This window comes from Cherax quadricarinatus, chromosome 72 (genome assembly GCF_038502225.1).
Source record: "Cherax quadricarinatus isolate ZL_2023a chromosome 72, ASM3850222v1, whole genome shotgun sequence".
NCBI lineage: Eukaryota > Metazoa > Arthropoda > Malacostraca > Decapoda > Parastacidae > Cherax > Cherax quadricarinatus.
In genome coordinates, this window is record NC_091363.1 from 4,858,314 (window position 1) to 4,883,493 (window position 25,180).

The 25,180-nt window shown below is 45.2% G+C and overlaps 1 protein-coding gene across 2 annotated transcripts in view; it reads right to left on the minus strand.

Annotated features, from left to right (window-relative positions):
• The window catches only part of LOC128701438 (NBAS subunit of NRZ tethering complex), a 214,185-nt gene that overhangs the window by 37,729 nt on the left and 151,276 nt on the right, over window positions 1–25,180 (minus strand). For both annotated transcript variants that reach the window (XM_070100315.1, XM_070100314.1), the window contains exon 25: window positions 2,643–2,833. In XM_070100315.1, the coding sequence (XP_069956416.1) occupies window positions 2,643–2,833 (191 nt within the window). The remainder of the gene's footprint in view (window positions 1–2,642; window positions 2,834–25,180) is intronic.

The window sequence follows — 25,180 nt, forward strand, 5'->3', positions numbered from 1 at the left end:
GGTGTATACAATCATGTATCTCTCCCTCCTGCATTCCAGGGAATACAGGTTTAGGAACCTCAAGCGCTCCCAGTAATTGAGGTGTTTTATCTCCGTTATGCGCGCCGTGAAAGTTCTCTGTACATTCTCTAGGTCGGAAATTTCACCTGCCTTGAAAGGTGCTGTTAGTGTGCAGCAATACTCCAGCCTAGATAGAACAAGTGACCTGAAGAGTGTCATCATGGGCTTGGCCTCCCTAGTTTTGAAGGTTCTCATTATCCATCCTGTCATTTTTCTAGCAGATGCGATTGATACAATGTTATGGTCCTTGAAGGTGAGATCCTCCGACATGATCACTCACAGGTCTTTGACGTTGGTGTTTCGCTCTATTTTGTGGCCAGAATTTGTTTTGTACTCTGATGAAGATTTAATTTCCTCATGTTTACCATATCTGAGTAATTGAAATTTCTCATCGTTGAACTTCATATTGTTTTCTGCAGCCCACTGAGATTTGGTTGATGTCCGCCTGGAGCCTTACAGTGTCTGCAATGGAAGACACTGTCATGCAGATTCGGGTGTCATCTGCAAAGGAAGACACGGTGCTGTGGCTGACATCCTTGTCTATGTCGGATATGAGGATGAGGAACAAGATGGGAGCGAGTACTGTGCCTTGTGGAACAGAGCTTTTCACCGTAGCTGCCTCGGACTTTACTCTGTTGACGACTACTCTCTGTGTTCTGTTAGTGAGGAAATTATAGATCCATCGACCGACTTTTCCTGTTATTCCTTAGCACGCATTTTGTGCGCTATTACGCCATGGTCACACTTGTCGAAGGCTTTTGCAAAGTCTGTATATATTACATCTGCATTCTTTGTCTTCTAGTGCATTTAGGACCTTGTCGTAGTGATCCAATAGTTGAGACAGACAGGAGCGACCTGTTCTAAACCCATGTTGCCCTGGGTTGTGTAACTGATGGGTTTCTAGATGGGTGGTGATCTTGCTTCTTAGGACCCTTTCAAAGATTTTTATGATATGGGATGTTAGTGCTATTGGTCTGTAGTTCTTTGCTGTTGCTTTACTGCCCCCTTTGTGGAGTGGGGCTATGTCTGTTGTTTTTAGTAACTGTGGGACGACCCCCGTGTCCATGCTCCCTCTCCATAGGATGGAAAAGGCTCGTGATAGGGGCTTCTTGCAGTTCTTGATGAACACGGAGTTCCATGAGTCTGGCCCTGGGGCAGAGTGCATGGGCATGTCATTTATCGCCTGTTCGAAGTCATTTGGCGTCAGGATAACATCGGATAGGCTTGTGTTAACCAAATTTTGTGGCTCTCTCATAAAAAAATTCGTTTTGATCTTCGACTCTCAGTCTGGTTAGCGGCTTGCTAAAAACTGAGTCATATTGGGACTTGAGTAGCTCACTCATTTCCTTGCTGTCATCTGTGTAGGACCCATCTTGTTTAAGTAGGGGCCCAATACTGGACGTTGTTCTCGATTTTGATTTGGCATAGGAGAAGAAATACTTTTTATGGCTTTTAGTTCTTCCCGTGATTCCTGACTCCTAAAGGATTCTTTTAGCTTAAGTTCGATGCTTGCTATTTCTCTGACCAGTGTCTCCCTACGCATTTCAGATATATTGACCTCTTTTAGCCGCTCTGTTATTCTTTTCCGTCGCCTGTAAAGGGAGCGCCTGTCTCTTTCTATTGTACATCTACTCCTCCTTTTTCTTAGAGGAATAAGCCTTGTGCATACATCGAGTGCCACCGAGTTAATCTGTTCTAGGCATAAGTTGGGGTCTGTGTTGCTTAGTATATGTTCCCAGCTTATATCGGTAAGGACTTGGTTTACTTGGTCCCACTTTATGTTTTTGTTATTGAAGTTGAATTTGGTGAATGCTCTTCTGTATATAGTCCTACTGTCTTCAAGTTATGTCCTAGAATTTGTATTGATAAAACCACTGGATGGCGAAACGTCTACAATAAAGATACCCAGATGCTGCACATGTGTCTTAATTTCATCTTGTCGGTATTATATACCATTCTTGCACAACTGTAGATGTAGATACTAGCAGCAAACAGTGCTGCATGGCACCACAGTTTGGATGAAGTCAATTAAAAAATAAATGTCTTATTATTGCTTGGTTTAGGGCATCGTGTGTTCGTAAAAGCATATACGATGACATAATATCTGTGCTGGGAACTTTGTTTTAAAACAGTATCTGGATCCTGTGTGGCAACGCCTGGATTTCTGTCCTACCTAAAAAAAAAAAACATTCATCAGCTTACTAATCTTGAATTTTTTTTAACACATCAGCCGTCTCCCACTGAGGCAGGGTGACCCAAAAAAATAAGAAACAAAAGTTTTTATTTTTTTTCACATTTAGTAATTTATACAGGAAAGAGGTTACTAGCCCTTTGCTCCCAGTATTTTAGTCTCTTATGGCACACACGGCTTATGGAGGAAGCCAATATTTCCATTTGTGAATTCTCACTAATATTATCAAGGAACAGCTGTTCCTTGATAATGTGAGACATCACAAAACGTGCTTGGATTATTACTTTTTCACTGTTTATACTACATATTAAGATATCATTTATTTCCTGTGATTTCTTTCACTCACAGTATGAGATCAGGTAATTAACTCCACATATACAAACTAAGTTACCTGGCATTCAGAAGGGTTTCCAAATGACTGGGAGTGGCATAGGTGAGTGCAAAATTAAGAAATCTGGCCCTGGCAGCAAGATTGGCATACTGGTGAGCTCTACCCAGCTGCTCGCACACCACCCAGCCCTCACGGTGACCACCTGACACCAGCTGCTCGCACACACTGCTTGCAACAACGTAGTCACCAGCCTGCAACAGTACACACTCATTCAGACCACTGGGAATGGCCTGTATCAGCAGTTGCTATGACTTGGTCCATCATGCGGCTTTACTGAACCGGGCATCATATGACAAAGATCAAAAGTCACTTTATTGTAAAAACTGAGTTAATTTTAATTCTTCTTATGTGCATTAAATTATTCATGATTAGTGGTGAATAGGTTAAATGCAACCTTAATTACTTACGTGTTGTAGTTTTTTAAACCCGATAACCGTGTGGAAAAAAGATACACATGTACAGGAAATTAGGGCTGAAGAGAGCACTCATGGCTTCTTCAGTCCTATACTACAAAGTTCAGTCAAAGGTCTCCCATTATTGTTTACCCCTGGCACCCTAAACTTACCTACCACGCCCTCTAACTTTGGGATTCAGGTCCCCCATCACAATTACTTTCTCACCTGGTTCAAAATTACCTTCGCACTCAACATCTTCCAAAATTTCTCTCCCCCCTCTCTTCTCCAGGTGCATATATACTTATTAAAACCACCTTTTTGTATCAAACTTCTATTTTAATCCACATAATCCTTTAACTTTTACATTTATATTCCCTCTTGTGCTGCCTTAACTGATCCTTCAACATTATTGCTACCCTTTCCTTAGATCTAACTCTCTCAGAATAAAAGTTATTATTATAGGCAGACAGTAGTGATAAATTATGATAATTCAACCTATGATAATCTAACAAAGCTAAATAACATTATTAATAAACCACGGTATGGGTAGGGATCAAACTCATGGCAAGTGAGTCGTAAAATTCTAGGCCAATGCGTAAGCCACTGGGCCAGCTGGCCACAATTTCTTTCATTTAACTAAGTATATTTATACACCATATGGAGATTAGCATGGGCACCACTGTAACCACAAATGCAAGTTTTTACAGATGAATCTCCTGCCAGTGTGGCAGTGACGAACTCTACCTCAAGTCCCCTCAAAGCCGTCATTATAACTCACGAAATCGTAGTGACACGATTACAAACCACTGTACAGCGTAATAAGTTGTGCAATATTCTGTCTGTAAATTACAACAAAAATACTGACCTAATTACATGCCGATCCAACATAATTGTATATAAATTATTACAAATCTACCAAGACCCAATTTTTTAAATTATAACAGTGTCCCTCTCATTAAGTTTCCCAAGAATAACATGAAGCTATTTTAAGAGTGGCCTAAAAAAACAAAAACTAATCAAATTTAGCGTAGCAAACTGACTAAATGCAAGATATTATAATGATGATCATGCAATACGAAAAAAAAAACACCATTTTTTAATAACAATGACCTCTACCATGCGCCATTCTCTCATTTTTTTAAACTGAGGAAATTCATGCATATTTGGTTATATACTATAATATTAGTCAAGTGTGCACTGTAATTTGCTGAGAACATCTCTATCTCGTTTTTAGAATGTTTAATTAATGCAGATGGCTTGACAATGAGCCAGGAATAAGTCTGCATATATACGTGGCAGAGTGAGATATACTCCTGGCGTACACACACAGATATACAACTCTCGGTGTATATACACCGAGAGATATACAACTGCATATATACACCCAGGGACAAACACCACTTGTTGTATATATACGGAGAGAGAATACATATCTAAGTATAGACAACCTGACGACTCGCTATTACTTAAGCATGTATTGTGTTGACCTTAACCCTGGCTGACACAGTGCTCCCGTGACCCTCAGTTATTACACTGGAAAAACACTATTAAAGAGGAGGAAGTGACAGCTGAGCTGTTTTTAAAAGGACAAAAACAAATAATAATAATATATTTACTACAAGTACATATACAAGGTATACAGGCCTAGTTGACATCAATGATATACCACTATATAGAAAGTTATGCTGAGCATTTCGGGCACTAGAATATTAGGAAGCATACAAAGGCACAATACCGTAACTAGTCACACACAAACAGTTAGTGTGTGATTAGTTATTCGTCCAACGTTGAACCGAAACATTGTTGTAACTTTCTCATATTTGCAGGTTGTTTTGGTCCTGGGACCTTGATCACTTGGAAAGTTCCAGGACTCAAACGCTTTCCTGCTCTCGTAGCCCTGCCATGGGCCGGGCTTGTCTGGTGCTTGCCTGCTCAACCAGGCTATTGATGCTGGCGGCCCGCTGACTCACGTGCTTTTATAAACCTTGTCTGTATCAATTATCAGGGTTTATACCACAGAAGAGTTGGGAGAAAGGAAAAAGAATGCAAGGAAAAAAAAGAAGGAAAATAAGTAAGGGAAGGGAGAGGGGGGCATAAGGATGATGTCATTTCCTTCCGATTTTAAAAGGGAGAGAAATACAGGAGAGTTTAACTAGTGGGAGGCTAAGGGAGATAGAAACGCAAGGAGGGTGAGTTTAAGAAAACTGAACGGCAGAGAAATAGAGGGAGGGAATCGAACTCGGGACCTTGAAATTGTGAACATTCAATGCTCTCACCAATTAGCTTGGCGGCACCCAGAGTGATGAAGGAGGGATAAGGAAGGGGGTCAGTGTAATAGGTGGTAATAGGTTCACATTATTAGGATGGAGGACATTTTTTTTTTCAAAATCGGATACATCAGCAGGGTGCTGCTACCCTATTCTATATTACAGCTACTCACTGGGAATAATGTTTCCCCGTCATATTCAATCACACAGGATGGTGTTTCCCTGTCATAGTGTTTAAATGTGTCAGCCTGAGCTGAGAGACTTCAGTAGGTCAGCGAGGATACAATAAAGTTCAAGGTACTTCAGCTATGGCAGCTTGAAAGGTTTCATTCTAGCAGAACTAGAAATGCTATTACTAGGGAATAACCATCTTTCATAACGGCCTATCACATACACAGGGGAAACAAAATTTTTATGAAGATGTCTCCACCAACACAGCAGAGCAACCAACTTTTTATATATGAGCGAAAAAAAGGACAGGAGGGGAGATCTGTGCAGTCGTACTGTATTATATAGCTAAGAATACATGCAATTACATGTAAAATGCAAATTCAGAGCTGCAATAGGCTCTCGACATTTAACAATTTCATAATATAGCTAAGAATGTCTACTTGCATTAGCCTAGCGACAACCAGCCTAAACAACATGACGCAAACTCGGGTTCACTTGTACTACACAACACCCACTACATGTAGGCTGACCCAACATAAATTGATAACCAAAAACAATGAGGCAGAGAGAGGGGGGGAGGGGCTCCAAATTCATCCTGTAAAACCCCGTGCAAAAAAACAAAGGGGAATAAAGGAAAATATGAATACACGGAAAACAAAAGTAACGAAGTCACTAACAGCTTGATGGATCAGGCCAACAACCAGGAGGCTTGGTCTGAGACCGGACGGCGGGGGCGGTGATCCCCGAAAGCGACTCCAGGTGACCTGCAGGTAACCTTAGGTTACAGAACTCTTTGATCTGACCTCTGTCAAAAGTGCTGGATGGGACAGGTTTCACCATTCACGGAGCATATTATGTCGTGATGAAGAGGCAGTGTCTCAAAGCTTACCGAGGTGCCACAGGGGAAGAGGCACCACAGGGGAGGAGGCGCCACAGGGAAGGAGGCACCACAGGGGAGAAGGCGCCACAGGGAAGGAGGCACCACAGGAAGGGAGCGCCACAGGGAAGGAATCACTCTCCTGTCAACCAGAGTGAACACGATTGAGAAATAAGCCCTAAGAAATGCGCCCGAGGCAGTGACAAACAAGGCAGGTACATCAATAAGAGTAGGGGTTGTTTACTTCTGGTTAACTCCGGGGGTTATGACCCCTGCGACCCCCTGCTCCTACACCGATGGTGGTACGAACACAGGAAGAGGAGGGGAAGGAAGGAGGGTATAAGAGACGCTAGGAAGATTCCACCTTCTTACTGGCGTCTTCCTGCTTCCTGGCCCATCCAAATCTACCTACCTTGTTAGGTAAAAAGATACATGTGCAACTAATATTAATTTTTAGTGTGCTCCTGGAGAGAAACGTTGCCACAATAAAAATGTCGTATTAGCTGCACTTGTGTCCTTTTACCTGGAGTTTACCTGGAGAGAGTTCCGGGGGTCAACGCCCCCGCGGCCCGGTCTGTGACCAGGCCTCCTGGTGGATCAGAGCCTGATCAACCAGGCTGTTGCTGCTGGCTGCACGCAAACCTAACATATTGTGGGTAATTCTACCAACATTATTACAACTCGTAATCTTCCTCTCCTTCACCAGTACATTGCTTTCCCTTCCCACTTTTTACCTCCACTGCTTATGTCACCCCGCCACAACATCCATGTTTTCCTCTTCCTTCCTACTTCCGCCTATCTTGTTTCCATTTACTCCCCCCCCCCCTCTCTCTCTCTCTCAACAAATCCTGATGGGTTGCCATCATTCTCCGAACCACGCTAAACAATACTAATTTTCCACACCATGACCAGTTTGTGTGCATGTGCATGAAAGAGAGAATTAACTTTGCAAGAATTAGTCTGAATATCAGGAAATTAATATACCTGATAAACCTTTTATGTTACCTAACACTAGCTAAATTTAGGCTGACCTTAGCAAGTTGGGCACAATTAAGTTATATTAAATCAGTTTTGACAGGGTAAGATGCTAATTACTTGAGCTAAAAGCGTAAATTTTTACTATGTACATTTTCCTAAATAAATATGCATGTTTTTATTAGGGGGTCCACCTCTGGTGTAAATTGTGGGACCCATAGCCTCGGATAAGTGGATAAAAAGGCTTCAAGGAAGAATATTTGGATTTCTTCCTGAAGCCGTTTGAATATTCCACTTCCCCTACCACCCCATCTTTTCATATATTTTTTTTTACCAGTAGGAATATTTTATTACATAATATGGTACAAAAGGTTTAAGAGATACATTTTTGATATAAAGGTGGCATATACGGTACATGTTGTTACGTGTGTATCACCGATTATAGGGCGAAAATCTCATCCAGCTCCTCAGAGCTGGGGCGTGTGCCCAAAATACAGCAGGCATTACACCTTTAAACAGCCGCAGTGAGCCGCTAGAACAGAAAACCTGCTGCCCTGGGATCCATAGTTACCCTGAGGAGTCTTTTTCCGAGCTCCTTAAGGAATTTAGATGCATTCTTTCCCTATGAGCCAAGGGTCTCTGAGCCTATGGGAACAAACATATAATGATGGGCAAGTTCTCCATATTTTCTAGACTTTTGGGACTCCCTGAAGCTGGCAGCTGCCCCTCCTTCCTCCCTGGTGTATTGGAGATAGGTATCAGCCAAGGTAGATGCACATGTATAGTCCCACACCACCTGCTTCCCATCTGTCCAGGCTTGAAGGGTGATACCATCTAGACGCTTCTGGCTGCCATCAGATCTGCATAGCTGGGGTGGCTCTCTTACTGCTGGGCATCCGGCTGTTGTGAGGCTCCTCTTGATTATGTTATTAACCTCATGTCTTGCAATCTTTCCCTCGGATTTACGGCACACAAGACCGTGGTACCCGAATCGGTCTGCTGCTTCACTGCCACAAATACACCTGTGTTCGGCAAGAATAGGGGCGGCAAGTCGAAGGGCAACACCGATGCGGATGGTCTGTGGGTCGAGGCGTGTGCCAAGGCTGGAGTTGGGAACAGTCAACAGGTGCTCTCACTGCCAGGCGGCGGGCTCTATCCTTCCCTGACACAGCATTGATGAGGCTATATTTTCCACTATTGGACCATCCCAGTGCGATTGTTTGTAGTTGTTGGGGGGAGCAGGTCTGGTATGTATATAACTCTTCCATTTATGTTGAAAATGGAATAAAATGGCCGAGCAACACCAGTATTACATAGCGTAACCATCAGAAATTTCATCATTATTTATCTTGCTCTACTTGCTTTATTTTTAATAATAATAATAATATTTATTTTTACAAGTACATGATACAACTTATACAGACCATAGCTGACATCAATGACATACTGCTATAGAGAAAGCCCCTGGTTACGCAGAGCATAACCGGGGATAGAACCCCGGACCTCAACACGAGACTTGAGTGCGCTAGCGATCAAGCTACGGGACTTGCTTCCCATTTATTTTCTTTACCCCTTCTAGCGAGCACTTTGAAACTGGTGACGGGCTCTTGACCAAAGGAATCGGCTCCACCCTGCCCAAACAAGCCTACTGGGTAAAATTATATAAAATACTGAAGCCTGTCATGGTGAAAAGTTTGCTTTATAAGTATACTGATACTGCGCATGTCTTACTGCGTAGGCCTACAGCAGCCTAACAGTGTGTGGAGAGTTAATGACTCTCCCCACAGCGGTCTTTGAGAGACATGATACAAAAAAAGTTGTCTAGCGATGAATGTGTGACACGGACGCCAGTTACTGAAACTGCACTCTCTAGAAAGACGTAGAATTAGGGGGGATATGATTGAGGTTTATAAGTGGAAGACAGGAATAAATAAAGGGGATGTAAATAGTGTGCTGAAAATATCTAGCCTAGACAGGACTCGCAGCAATGGTTTTAAGTTGGAAAAATTCAGATTCAGGAGGGATATAGGAAAGTACTGGTTTGGTAATAGAGTTGTGGATGAGTGGAACAAACTCCCAAGTACCGTTATAGAGGCCAGAACGTTGTGTAGCTTTAAAAATAGGTTGGATAAATACATGAGTAGATGTGGGTGGGTGTGAGTTGGACCTGATAGCTTGTGCTAACAGGTCGGTTGCCGTGTTCCTCCCTTAAGTCAATGTGACCTGACCTGACTAGGTTGGGTGCATTGGCTTAAGCCGGTAGGGACTTGGACCTGCCTCGCATGGGCCAGTAGGCCTTCTGCAGTGTTCCTTCGTTCTTATGTTCTTATGTTCTTACTGCCCTCTGTACGTTATAATGTCAAGGTGACTTGCTCGCCACGCACGGACAAGCACACGCCCAGTACGTGCCGTCCACCTGCTCTCTCCATCTCGTAAATATTCATGAACGTGGAAACAGACACTTATGTACAAGTCAGGTCATTACACAAAAGATTTCGTCAAGAGTAGCTTCTTCAGTCCTAATACAGAGATAATTAAGAAGTGAGTGTATGTACACAAATAACCCGCTCATAGGAGAGAGAAGCTTACGACAACGCTCCGATCCGACTTCGACCATTTACAAAGCCACACTGACACAAAAGAGTGAGCAAGTCAGTATATATAGGACGAGACCGGGACACTTCCTTCGAAATGGTCTAAGTTGGACCGAAACGTCGTCGTAAGCTTCTCTCTCCTATGTGCGGGTTATTTGTGTACACTACACTGTACCCTCGTCAACCCTACACTGACCGCCTCAGCCACCCTCCACCCACCACCCAGTGACCGCCTCAGCCACCCACCACCCATTAACGTACACACACTCGGCTCACCATCCACTAACCACTGTCTACCAGTCCACCACAAACCAGTTCCGTGTTGACCGAGCGGGGCCAACCGGACATTTATTTTTTAACCTTGATCTAGTGACCCAACTCCCTCCATCTCTCTCTCTCTCTCTTACTCCTTCACTCCCTCCATCTCTCCCATGCTCCTTCACTCCCTCTCTTCCTCCCTCACCATGAACCAACACACCTGCAGCTAAGCATCTGCGGTCTATCTTTTGATGGTTCCCAGGGAGGTCATCGACCCCACGGCCCGGTCCTTGACCAGACTCCTGGTTAACAGCCTGATCAAGCAGACTCTCGGTGTTAGAAGCACGCAGGCTCAACACCAACACAGTTAACAGTTTAACAACTTGATTATGCACCCCATACCCATCCTGTGGGCGGTAGTCACAAGATTACAGAGGTACATAATGGGTCCAGGAACTGGACCCCAAAGTTGTGATAGCTGAGCAACTTACACAGGTAAAGAACTATGTTTATCTCTAGTCACAATCGTAATGAGTTATTTATGCAGACATTACCAAGAAACAATAACATAGCTGCAACAATACTTCTGGCGAACAATAACAATCACTATATTGCAGTTGCAACAATTATCAACTAAAGAACAAAACGTCACAATACCGTGACTGGAACAATACACAATTAACCCGCACACAGGAGAGAGAAGCTTATGACGATGTTTCAGTCCGACTTGGACCGACTTGGTCCAAGTCAGACCGAAACGTCGTCACAAGTTTCATTCTCCTATGTGCGGGACATTTGTGAATTATCAGCTTATCCACAAATTGGGAATAATAACTGGGCAACGTTTCGGTCGTCGAGAACACTGGAAACTTGGCAATGATTGAGGGAAATGTTTGTTATAAATCTGTTAATTGATCGTTGCCCCAGTGACTCCATCTCACAACAGTCATCTGAATTCTAAAAACGTTCCACCAGCCAGTGGCTTCTTCAGTCTAATGCAGAGAAAGGTGAAAGACGAAGAGGAATCTGAGGTAAACAGTCCCTCAGCCTGGAGTCGATGTGCTAAGTCCATCAGTCTTAATGGACTGAACACATCGACTCCAGGCTCCTCCTCATCTTCCACCTTTCTCTGCAGTAGACTGAAGGTTACCTGGAGGTCATTCCGGGGATCAACGCCCCCGCGGCCCGGTCCATGACCAGGCCTCCCGATGGATCAGGGCCTGATCAACTAGGCTGTTACTGCTGGCCGCACGCAGTCCAACGTACGAGCCACAGCCCGGCTGATCCGGCACTGACTTTAGGTATCTGTCCAGCTCTCTCTTGAAGTGTCTCATTTAACAACTTGTCGGTTTTCTAAATCATTTATTTAAATCTTCTAAAATTTCAAACACAGAAAGCAAGAGGTACAGTGTTATGAAGCACATGTAAGGGTAAGTGTATTCTGCCACTTTACATATGACACAATAGACTAGAAAAGACCAAGTTTGGTCTGGAGCCGCGGGGGCGTTGACCCCCGGAAGCATCCTTGCGACATCTTTTGCAGAAACTCTCCCATCTCATAGCATTCCTGATTAGGTCGATGGAGAGATATCAGCAACCTTAACGTTACGTGAGAGATTAGATAGATATTCTAGGTAAGACCCCAAGAGGAGTGAGTGGGGAAGTGGGGATAGAGGAAGAGTAGGTTGGTTAGAGGAAGGTTTTTTGTATGAGGGAAAGAACCAGGGCTTAACCCAGTAGTTGAGCTGATGGTGATTCAGGTCGTGTGCATCTTCGAGACTGGGGGGGGGGACGGGGAGGGGCGTCAAAGCTTGTATCGCAGGTACATGGGCAATATCAAAGGTCCATACCTGGTCAAGCACTTCAAAAAATTAGAGAAAGTGCAAAGGTTTGCAACAAGGCAAGTTCCAGAGCTAAGGGGAAGGTCCTACGAAGAAAGGTTAAGGGAAATCGGCCTGATGACAATGGAGGACAAGAGGTTTAGGGGAGACATGATAACGACATACAAAATACTGCGAGGAATAGATAAGGTGGACAGAGACAGGATGTTCCAGAGATGGGACACAGAAACAAGGGGTCACAATTGTAAGTTGAAGACTCAGATGAGTCAAAGGGATGTTAGGAAGTATTTCTTCAGTCACAGAGTTGTTAGCAAGTAAGGTAGTGGAGGCAGGAACCATACATAGCTTTAAGACGGGGGAGGGAGCAGGGAGAGAGAGGACCTAGCAGCGACCAGTGAAGAGGCGGGGCCAGGAGCTGAGTATCGACTCCTGCAACCACAAAGAGACGAGTACACACACACTTCAGCCATAGAGTTGTCAAGAAGTGGAACAATCTGGAGAATGAAGTGGAGGCAGGATCCACACTGAGCTGTAAGAAGAGGTACGATAAAGCTTTTAGATCAGGGAGAGAATGGACCTAGTGGCAATCAGCGAAGAGGCGGGGCCAGGAGCTGCGAATCAACCCCTGTAACCACATAGGTGAGCGTCCACCCATTGATCTTGACAGGTAGCAGTGTTAAGTGACGATAGACATGACGTACGGTGAGTCAACAGTCAAGTGATGACACAGTGATGACGCGACCACTGCCATACCACACCTCTCTTTACACCTTCATTAAAAATACAAAAACATCACGATCGCCAGTTACTGAGGTTACCGCAGCGCGCTCAATGAGCACCCCTCCCCCCTCCCTCTCCCTCCCTCCCTCCCTCCCTCTCTCTCTCTCTCACTCTCTCTCTCTCTCTCACTCACTCACTCACTGTGTAAACAAAGGCTCATACCACCCAGATACTCGTGTCATCTACTTCTCATGCTGTACACATGGTAGATGCTTCCTTGTGAAAACTCTTGACGTTTTTTTTTCTTATTCTACTGCCTACGTTCCGTCTTTCTCCTACCTTTCTACTTCTTCCTTCTCTTCCTCCTCCTTTTCCAACTATCCCACTTTTGTTTCTGCCACTACTACTACTGCAGTGGTCTTATTTACTATCTAAATTCGCCTAGATTCCCACTCTATGTGAGGTAGTAAGTGCATGGTAAAGAGACAGTGGTACAACAGTGATGGGGAGGGGAAGAACAATGATGGTACAACAGTGATAGTGAGGGGAAGAACAATGATGGTACAACAGTGATGGGGAGGGGAAGAACAATGATGGTACAAGTGATGGGGAGGGGAAGAACAATGATGGTACAGCAGTGATAGTGAGGGGAAGAACAATGATGGTACAACAGTGATGGGGAGGGGAAGAACAATGATGGTACAGCAGTGATAGTGAGGGGAAGAACAATGATGGTAAAACAAGTGATGGGGAGGGGAAGAACAATGATGGTACAGCAATGATGGCACAACAGTAGTGAGGGGAAGAACAATGATGGTACAAAGTGATGGGGAGGGGAAAGAACAAGTGATGGGGAGGGGAAGAACAATGATGGTACAGCAGTGATGGTGAGGGGAAGAACAATGATGGTACAACAGTGATGGGGAGGGGAAGAACAATGATGGTACAACAGTGATGGGGAGGGGAAGAACAATGATGGTACAACAGTGATGGGGAGGGGAAGAACAATGATGGCACAACAGTGATGGGGAGGGGAAGAACAATGATGGTACAACAGTGATGGGGAGGGGAAGAACAATGATGGTACAACAGTGATGGTGAGGGGAAGAACAATGATGGTACAACAGTGATGGGGAGGGGAAGAACAATGATGGTACAACAGTGATGGTGAGGGGAAGAACAATGATGGTACAACAGTGATGGGGAGAGGAAGAACAATGATGGTACAACAGTGATGGGGAGAGGAAGAACAATGATGGTACAACAGTGATGGGGAGGGGAAGAACAATGATGGTACAACAGTGATGGGGAGGGGAAGAACAATGATGGTACAGCAGTGATGGGGAGGGGAAGAACAAGATGGTACAGCAGGAAGAGGAAGGAAGAGGCAGCAGAGAAAGCACACTCGATGGCCTCTTAACCTCAACTACCAGTCTTACTGTGGAATAATGAATGGAAGACTACTACCAGTCTTACTGTGGAACAATGAATGGGAGACTACTACCAGTCTTACTGTGGAACAATGAATGGAAGACTACTACCAGTCTTACTGTGGAATAATGAATGGAAGACTACTACCAGTCTTACTGTGGAACAATGAATGGAAGACTACTACCAGTCTTACTGTGGAACAATGAATGGAAGACTACTACAAGTCTTACTGTGGAACAATGAATGGAAGACTATTACCAGTCTTACTGTGGAACAATGAATGGAAGACTATTACCAGTCTTACTGTGGAACAATGAATGGAAGACTATTACCAGTCTTACTGTGGAACAATGAATGGAAGACTACTACCAGTCTTACTGTGGAACAATGAATGGAAGACTACTACCAGTCTTACTGTGGAACAATGAATGGAAGACTACTACCAGTCTTACTGTGGAACAATGAATGGAAGACTATTACCAGTCTTACTGTGGAACAATGAATGGAAGACTATTACCAGTCTTACTGTGGAACAATGAATGGAAGACTATTACCAGTCTTACTGTGGAACAATGAATGGAAGACTACTACCAGTCTTACTGTGGAACAATGAATGGAAGACTACTACCAGTCTTACTGTGGAACAATGAATGGAAGACTACTACCAGTCTTACTGTGGAACAATGAATGGAAGCCTATTACCAGTCTTAATGTGGAACTGACCCAGTCTTACTGTGGAACAATGAATGGAAGACTACTACCAGTCTTACTGTGGAACAATGAATGGAAGACTACTACCAGTCTTACTGTGGAACAATGAATGGAAGACTACTACCAGTCTTACTGTGGAACAATGAATGGAAGACTACTACCAGTCTTACTGTGGAACAATGAATGGAAGACTACTACCAGTCTTACTGTAGATATAGGAGAGAGGGATAGACGGTGGAGGGGAGGTTGACGGTGGAGGTGAAGTTGAGGAAATGCACCGCGTGGTAGTGGCTTTCAATTTTGTTTAATATTTTATATGTAAACTACAATTTGTATACCGCAGAAAGAAATAAGTGTCGTGGCGGAGGTGTGGATGTCGTGGCGGAGGTGAGGGTGTCGTGGCGGAGGTGAGGGTGTCGTGGCGGAGGTGAGGGTGTCGTGGCGGAGGTGAGGGTGTCATGACGGAGGCGTGGATGTCATGGCGGAGGTGTGGATGTCTGGGACCGGGATAAGGGGGTTGGGGAAGTAGGCAGCGACAGTGACCCTTAGAGAGAGAGTAAGCAACAGGCAGCCTGCCAGGAATCAACCTCACACTCCCGCCCTATACTTGCTTTTAACCTACCTCCACCTATAATTATTATTAAACAAAATTAAATGCATCAACAGTGTGTCTGTTACCTATTTCATTGTGCAGCAGTTACTGCTGCACATTGGAGTTTTGAGACTCTTTTCGCGGGTTCTATCCCCACCCGTGGTATGATTTGCAAATTCATCATTGTTCCTAACCGCCAGGTTGTTCAGAATGTGCCTGGAATACTCGCCCCAGGCAATGTAAGAGCCGCCATACCCACTAGCTGGTAAAAAATGGTTTGTGATGCCGATAAACTGTTTAAGAAAAAACCCACAAAATTGCATACACTTGGACATATTTATTAGAAAGGTGCTGGTAAACCATACCCCCGGCCGGGATTGAACCCGCGGTCATAGAGTCTCAAAACTCCAGCCCGTCGCGTTAGCCACTAGACCAGCTAGCCACAATAAGATTCATCCAACTAGGTCATTACGATTTCTTGAGTCAGTTAAAGGTGCTGGTCCTGGGACCTTGGTCATTCCAAGTCCCAGAACTGAAACATTTCCAATCAAATATCCTAGTCCAGGAGTTCCCAACCTGGGGTGCAATTTCATTCATTTATTTTACAAAAACTTTTCTAATTGATCAATTTATGTTTGCATTTTAAGCACCGAATTAAAAGCTTATTTTTTTAATTCAATTTGTTCACCCGCAGTACTGCATTTGCTTCAATTTGTGATTCAAAAACTATAAATTTGACTTCCTTATCTTCAAGTGTGATGTTACTTTTGTAGGAGGTGATGCAACATTAATCAAACATTTCTTAGGAGTGCGGGATATAGAAAACGTTGGCAACCTCTGTCCTAGTGTGATGACAATGGTTTTGAAAACCGTTAAGTTGAATAAGACACTTGTTGAACATTTGGTCGAATCTTTATTGAGGAAAGGTTTCTCCAGCCAGAGGCTTCTTGTCCGGTACACAGAATTACAAAGGACGATGAGAAGTACCAGGTAACCAGTCCTTCATCCTAGGCTCGATATGTTCAGCCTGTCTTGGTGGTCTGAGGGACTGATTACCTTGCACTTCTCACCTTCCTGTCATTCTCTGTACTGGACTGAAGAAGTCACTGGCTGGCAAAACCTTTCCTCAAATGTTGCACAAGTGTCTCATACTTAAAATATCCTAGGGTTTGGTAGTTGACTATTCTCCCATAGCCACTGGCGTCTCAAAAACCTCACCAAAACTAAAATACCGCGCAGAGAAATACTCCACAAAGGTGTTATTGTTATTCCTTGCTGGGGGGGAGGGGGGGCAGAAAAGTAAACACTGAAACACGCATGAAGAAACGCATGCCAACAGATGCGACAACCTTCAGAACACCTGCCTGCAGCACGGGAAATATGATGAGTAACACACATGTACAACAGATGGGTATCTTTATTGTTAAAACATTTCGCCTATACAGTAGGCTTCTTCAGTCAAATAGAGGCAGCAGTAGTGAAATGTAGATTATATAATCAGCCCACCAACCTTGAAGAAATAATATTTGAGGTGGTCAGACCACCTCGGTAAATACAATACTCGTTAGTATTACATGTAACTTGAGACGCATTTTCTATTACTATTACTTATACTAGCACTACACTCTCCTCCCCTATATATATTTACTGGGTCCAGGAGGCAGTATGTACTACAACACTACTCACCTACCTAACCACAAAACCTACACACACACACACACGGGATGGAAGCTAAATGTATAGGTGAGGTTACACACGTTCATGAAAAAGTAATAATAGCAACAAATTAAGTTCTTGTGTTCATCACTTTCTATAATGGTGTGGGGTGATACTGGTAAGTTCTTATTCCTCTCCCTCTCTCCAACCCCCCCCCCCCACTAATCCCACTACCAAACACATGAACATCAACAAGGCGTCCTCAGGTTAACTTCTACCTGATCCACACCAGGATGTTGTAAGATATCCCGTTGCTCGCTGCTTCTGAACCCACCTACCTACCTCTCTCTCTTCCTCCCTCCTTCTCCATCTTTCTTCCTTCTTATACTCTTACCTTGTGAATATGATAATGGTATACAATACAGACAACTTGATAAATCAGACATGTGCAACAGTTAGGCATCTTTATTCCGACACATTTCGCCTACACAGTAGGTTTCTTCAGTCTGTACACAAATAATCCGCACATAGGAGAGAGAAGCTAACGACAACGTTTCGGTCCGACTTGAACCATTTCCGAATCACACTAACAAAAACGAGTGAGGGAGCCAGTATATAGAGGCGAGGGGGACAGGGACGGGACCAAGAGAGGAAGTAAACAGTAGTAGGGGTAATGCTGCTGTAGTAGTAGTAGTAGTGAGGGTTATTTGTTCATTGTTCCAGTCACGGTATTGTGCCTAGTTGTTCTAAAGTTTGTATTCGACTGAGAAAGCCTACTATGTAGGCGAAAAGTTTCTAAATAAAGATACCTAACTATTGTAAATGTCTTACATATGGACTTGTCGGTATTGTATACTATGATCATGTTCACACTGACACTGGAGCACAACGTTATCTTGGTACAGAGGACATCTTCGACAACTTGACTGCTACACAGTTACGAGTGAGAAAAGCTGGATTTGAGGGCGCCTCAAGGAAGGTTCCTTGATGTTGGTGAGGGGCTCTTGATTTAGGGAATTGGATCTGTGCTCCAGTTCCCCGAATTAAGCCTGAATGCCTTCCACATCTCCCCCCCCAGGCGCTGTATAATCCACCGGGTTTAGCGCTTCCCCCTTGATAATAATAATAATAATAATAATAATAATAATAATAATAATAATAATAATGGATTTGAGGGGGACCTACCCAGTAGGGTTGCCACACTGCCTCTCAACGGTTACATTCTTGTGTGTTGGTAAATGGTTTAGGGAACCAGGCTGAGGGACTGATTACCTCAGACTCCTCCTCATCTTCCACCGTTCTTTTGTGTACTGGACTGAAGAAGCTTAAGTTATGTTATTAAACCAAGGACGAGTCAGTGTCACTCAGTATGATGCAGGATGACAGGTATCATCCACAAGTATGAAAAAGCGATACTTGATCCACGCGAATTTTCTTTTTGCCACAAATCACCCGAACGACGACGCTTCGGTCCTAGTCGAGCCGAAACGTCCTTATATGTTTCCCTCTTCTCAATGCGAATTATCTGTAACTTTATTTTTTTCTTTTAATCACTTGCCCCGAAATGCACTGAGAGGAGCAGGATTCCCTGCAGGTTGATCTGCCGAGAATCTCATCACAGTGATGAGTGCATTACCATGAGGAAATTCATACACACAAGCCATACCACGGGTGGGGATAGAACCCGCGATCAGAGTGTCTCAAAACTCCAGACCGTCGCGAGACTCTCTGATCGCGGGTTCTATCTCCACCCGTGGTATGGTTTGTCTGCAATCGTTTCATTACGATTTCGTGATTCACACACACACACACACACACACACACACACACACACACACACACACACACACACACACACACACACACACACACAGGGCCAGGAGCTATGGATCGACCCCTGCAACCACAATTAGGTGAGTACAAGCACGCACAGAGGAGCCAGAGTTGACTCACGAAATCGTAATGACACGATGGCCAACAAACCATGCCACGGGTGGGGTTTGAACCATCGGTCAGAGAGTCTCAAAACTCTAGCGACAGTCTAGAGTCTAGACTGTCGCTAACGCGACGGTCTGGAGCTTTGAGACTCTCTGACCGCGGGTTCAAAACCCACCCGTATGGTTTGAGACAGAGTTGTGAATCAACCCCTGCAACCACAAATAGGTGAGTACACATACATGAGCGGTGCCCTGCACGGTTCACTACTGCTACGTGCAAGGCCCATCCGACTCGTTTCCGTTTGCATAACCATGTACTCGACACACAAATTTATCAAGACACAAGCGCACTGTAGAGCATGCCTGATACCGCTGCCTGTCCCTCCACACACCGTTCATTATCAAGATCAAGTAACTTTATTTAGGTACAGGTACACATAAACACAAGTACACAAATTATCATATGTGTGAATTACCTAGGATAACCCCAAAAAACAAGTCAAAGTGACTTATTTTCACTATATCCATATGGAGACAGGCTAACCAACCCTAAATTTTCAAAACTACAGAATGCACGGCGGTTCACTGAGTCACAGAAGATTGAAAACGGAATCACTACAGCCAGAGATCGACAAAAGAGCAGCAGAAAAAAAAAAAACTAAGAGGGAGTTTATCAGTGAAGGCAACAGTTTATTAGCAGCTGGGCACAACACGAGCCCCAGTATGATCACTGCAAAACTTCCGCTCCTCTCTGATTCTAATGACATACTGGTGCCAGATTCGTCTGTAAAAGTCTGCACTGTGGTCACAGTGGGACGCATGCTAACCTTCCCAGGGTACAGAACTAAACCTAGTTCAATGAATCTTATTACGACGGCATCATACACTGGATAGTCCACTGACTTCCTAGTTTTAGCAGTGGATAATCATAGGTTCGAACACCATTCTGTTCAGCGAGTTTAAAAAACTTGGATCCTTGTAACATGATCCGAAGAATAATTAAGGAAATGAGTCAGTGTCAAGGACCCCAATGGAAATAAGGATCTCAATGGAAATAAGGACCCCAACGGAAATAAGGATCTCAATGGAAATAAGGATCTCAATGGAAATAAGGATCTCAATGGAAATAAGGACCCCAATGGAAATAAGGACTCCAATGGAAATAAGAATCCCAATGGAAATAACGACCCCAATGGAAATAAGGACCCCAATGGAAATAAGAATCCCAATGGAAATAAGGACCTCAATGGATATAAGGACCTCAATGAAAATAAGGGGTCCCAATGGAAATAAGGATCCCAATTGAAATAAGTCACCTTGTCTGACTTTTTTTGGAGGGTTAGACTTTTTTGGGGTTACCCTAAGTAATTTACATTATGATAAATATACCTAAATAAACTTATATCAGCGTCCCCAAGGAACACTTACAGACCTCGGGAGTCATCCAGGAGGGAGGACGAGGTGGGGGAAGAAGAGAAAAACATACTTTGGGGAAGATAATCACATCTAGGCTACAACCTAGGAGGGCATAGGGGCATGTCAAGTCACAGGGGCATGTCAAGTCACAGGGGTATGTCAAGTCACAGGGGCATGTCAAGTCACAGGGGCATGTCAAATCACAGGGGCATGTCAAGTCACAGGGGCATGTCAAGTCACAGGGGCATGTCAAGTCACAGGGGCATGTCAAGTCACAGGGGCATGTCAAGTCACAGGGGCATGTCAAGTCACAGGGGCATGTCAAGCCACAGGGGCATTTCAAGTCACAGGGGCATGTCAAGTCAAAGGGGCATGTCAAGTCACAGGGGCATGTCAAGTCACAGGGGCATGTCAAGTCACAGGGGTATGTCAAGTCACAGGGGTATGTCAAGTCACAGGGGCATGTCAAGTCACAGGGGCATGTCAAGTCACAGGGGTATGTCAAGTCACAGGGGCATGTCAAGTCACAGGGGCATGTCAAGTCACAGGGGCATGTCAAGTCACAGGGGCATGTCAAGTCACAGGGGTATGTCAAGTCACAGGGGCATGTCAAGTCACAGGGGCATGTCAAGTCACAGGGGCATGTCAAGTCACAGGGGCATGTCAAGTCACAGGGGTATGTCAAGTCACAGGGGCATGTCAAGTCACAGGGGCATGTCAAGTCACAGGGGTATGTCAAGCCACAGGGGCATGTCAAGTCACAGGGGCATGTCAAGCCACAGGGGCATTTCAAGTCACAGGGGCATGTCAAGTCAAAGGGGCATGTCAAGTCACATGGGCATGTCAAGTCACAGGGGCATGTCAAGTCACAGGGGCATGTCAAGTCACAGGGGCATGTCAAGTCACAGGGGCATGGAGAATTGTATCTGTGGCAGGTGAATGTTTTGTTCGCACTGAGGGAGGCGGGGGGGGGAGAGGGGTGACATCACATAAGAAAGTACAGGCGTCACATTTATTTTTCTGGAGGATTTAGGACGCCCACGCCCACCGTGCCTACACTGCCCACGCCCTGCCTACTAGGCCTACGCCCTCCACACCCATCCAGCCTAAAAAAAACGTCACTCCCCCCCCACATTCACTTTTGTGCTGACATTCACCTTCTCACACAACACATTTTTTAAGGCAGGGACGAACTGTTTGTGGTAGCCTGTCCTCATGATCCTTACGTTCATTTAAGAGTGTATTACACAACGTTTGTTTCAACACGGAGTAAACAACTACACCAGCATCCTCCCCTCACTGCGGTGCTGCTCTGACATGTTTTCCGTTACTGCACTGCGTAAGGAGCACTTGGAATCAAGCCACTGTTCCTAGAGACGTACCAACTCAGCCACAGAATACAAAAGAAAGAAATCTTTTGTATTCTGTGTAACTGGCCCATACTCAATGTTTACTACAATCATAGGAAGGGTACTAGCATGGGTCAGGGTATACTAGAAAGTCAATGAAATACACGATGTGCTGGTATAATTAGCATACCTCCTGCTTCAAGGGATCATACCCCTAACATACCCGTAGCTGGTTTCCAGTTAGTCTACTCTCCAAGACCAGCTTGATAGCAACACGTCACTGCTGACTGCCAGATAAAGCAGACTGTTGCTGCCAGTAACCTGTACCTTTACACAGCTATCATAACTTTGCAATGGTATGAATATGAAGATGCAATGTAACATTGTCAACGTTAAGTGGATACACTCATAACACTGTGCCAACATCTAAGTTTAATTTTACGATCTTGCAGGTTCCTGATCAACCAGGCTGTGTGTGTGTGTGTGTGTGTGAGAGAGAGAGAGAGAGAGAGAGAGAGAGAGAGAGAGAGAGAGAGAGAGCGAGAGAGAGAGAGAGAGAGAGCGAGAGAGAGAGAGAGAGAGAGAGAGAGAGAGAGAGAGTGTAGTGTAGAGTTAAGCCTGCAGGCAGGTTCAGGAGCTACCTCAACCTCTAAAGCTGCGTGACCTACTTTTCTCGTCACTGGTGCAACGCAGAACAAGGGGTATTAGGATTAGGGCATACAAAATACTGGTGAGCACAGAGAAGGTAGGATCTAGATCATGGGAACACAAGGAAGCAACACACTCGACTCAAACACTTCCAACGTAAGAACAGAAAATTACTGAAAATATTCACACGAAATTTGTTGAATTATCACAGGTTTATATTATTAATATATTATTTTATATTATTAATACATGTCGACACTAACTGCACTTACTGCTACTAATAATAATAATAATTTAATAATAATAGTGAGAAAACAAGAGCCAATAATAGGTCAGCTAATTACAGAAATACACTAAAATCTTGACCCCCCAACAATCTCATTCTTTTAATGATACTTATTATTATTTTAATTCGTTCTAGAAGAAAAGTACAATAAGTGGAAGGTCGATAGTATATACAACATACTACTTGCCTGAATAATCACTAATATTTAACATGAGTAACACTAATGTTCTCTTAACGTGTTAAAGCAGACAGTATGAGTCGTCTCCACACTGGGATTAAAACGTAAACATTGGAGGTCGGTAGTTCAGGTGGACGGGGAGAACACGAAGGTGGGGAGAACACGAAGGTGGGGAGAACACGAAGGTGGGGAGAACACGAAGGTGGGGACAACACGAAGGTGGGGACAACACGAAGGTGGGGAGAACACGAAGGTGGGGAGAACACGAAGGTAGGGAGAACGCGAAGGTGGGGAGAACACGAAGGTGGGGAGAACACGAAGGTGGGGAGAACACGAAGGTGGGGACAACACGAAGGTGGGGAGAACACGAAGGTGGGGAGAACACGAAGGTGGGGACAACACGAAGGTGGGGACAACACGAAGGTGGGGAGAACACGAAGGTGGGGAGAACACGAAGGTGGGGACAACACGAAGGTGGGGAGAACACGAAGGTGGGGAGAACACGAAGGTGGGGAGAACACGAAGGTGGGGACAACACGAAGGTGGGGAGAACACGAAGGTAGGGAGAACACGAAGGTGGGGAGAACACGAAGGTGGGGAGAACACGAAGGTGGGGAGAACACGAAGGTGGGGAGAAAACGAAGGTGGGGAGAACACGAAGGTAGGGAGAACACGAAGGTGGGGACAACACGAAGGTGGGGACAACACGAAGGTGGGGAGAACACGAAGGTGGGGACAACACGAAGGTGGGGACAACACGAAGGTGGGGACAACACGAAGGTGGGGACAACACGAAGGTGGGGACAACACGAAGGTGGGGACAGCACGAAGGTGGGGAGAACACGACGGTGGGGACAACACGAAGGTGGGGACAACACGAAGGTGGGGAGAACACGAAGGTGGGGAGAACACGAAGGTGGGGACAACACGAAGGTGGGGAGAACACGAAGGTGGGGACAACACGAAGGTAGGGAGAACACGAAGGTGGGGAGAACACGAAGGTGGGGACAACACGAAGGTGGGGAGAACACGAAGGTGGGGAGAACACGAAGGTGGGGACAACACGAAGGTGGGGAGAACACGAAGGTGGGGAGAACACGAAGGTGGGGAGAACACGAAGGTGGGGAGAACACGAAGGTGGGGACAACACGAAGGTGGGGACAACACGAAGGTGGGGAGAACACGAAGGTGGGGAGAACACGAAGGTGGGGACAACACGAAGGTGGGGAGAACACGAAGGTGGCGAGAATACGAAGGTGGGAAGAACACGAAGGTGGGGACAACACGAAGGTGGGGACAACACGAAGGTGGGGAGAACACGAAGGTGGGGAGAACACGAAGGTGGGGAGAACACGAAGGTGGGGAGAACACGAAGGTGGGGAGAACACGAAGGTGGGGAGAACACGAAGGTGGGGAGAACACGAAGGTGGGGAGAACACGAAGGTGGGGAGAACACGAAGGGGGGGAGAACACGAAGGTGGGGAGAACAAGAAGGTGGGGAGAACACGAAGGTGGGGAGAACACGAAGGTGGGGAGAACACGAAGGTGGGGACAACACGAAGGTGGGGACAACACGAAGGTGGGGACAACACGAAGGTGGGGACAACACGAAGGTGGGGACAACACGAAGGTGGGGACAACACGAAGGTGGGGAGAACGCGAAGGTGGGGAGAACACGAAGGTGGGGAGAACACGAAGGTGGGGAGAACGCGAAGGTGGGGAGAACACGAAGGTGGGGAGAACACGAAGGTGGGGAGAACGCGAAGGTGGGGAGAACGCGAATGTGGGGAGAACGCGAAGGTGGGGAGGACACGAAGGTGGGGAGAACACGAAGGTGGGGAGAACACGAAGGTGGGGAGAACACGAAGGTGGGGAGAACACGAAGGCGGGAAGACAGGAAGCTAAGAACTACAGTTAACCACAGAGGCAAACAAGTACTTAGGTAGTGTGGCAGACAGAGTTTACCCGCACATTACGACACAAGATGCAGCAACCTTTACCCAACAGGGAAATAAAGACTAGGAAATGTAAAAGTTGAGCCAAACAGAGAGAGACAGAAGGAAAGGTAAGGAAGTGAGGGGAAGGGCAAGGGGAGGTTGGACGGGGGATGGGGGTAGTGTTAGAGGTAAGTAACGGAAGGGAGAGTTAAAGTAACATTCACTGTGAAGCAAGGTAGTATATACAAAGAAACGTCTAAACAACGTCAAATACATTCACATAATCCAGCCCAAATCTC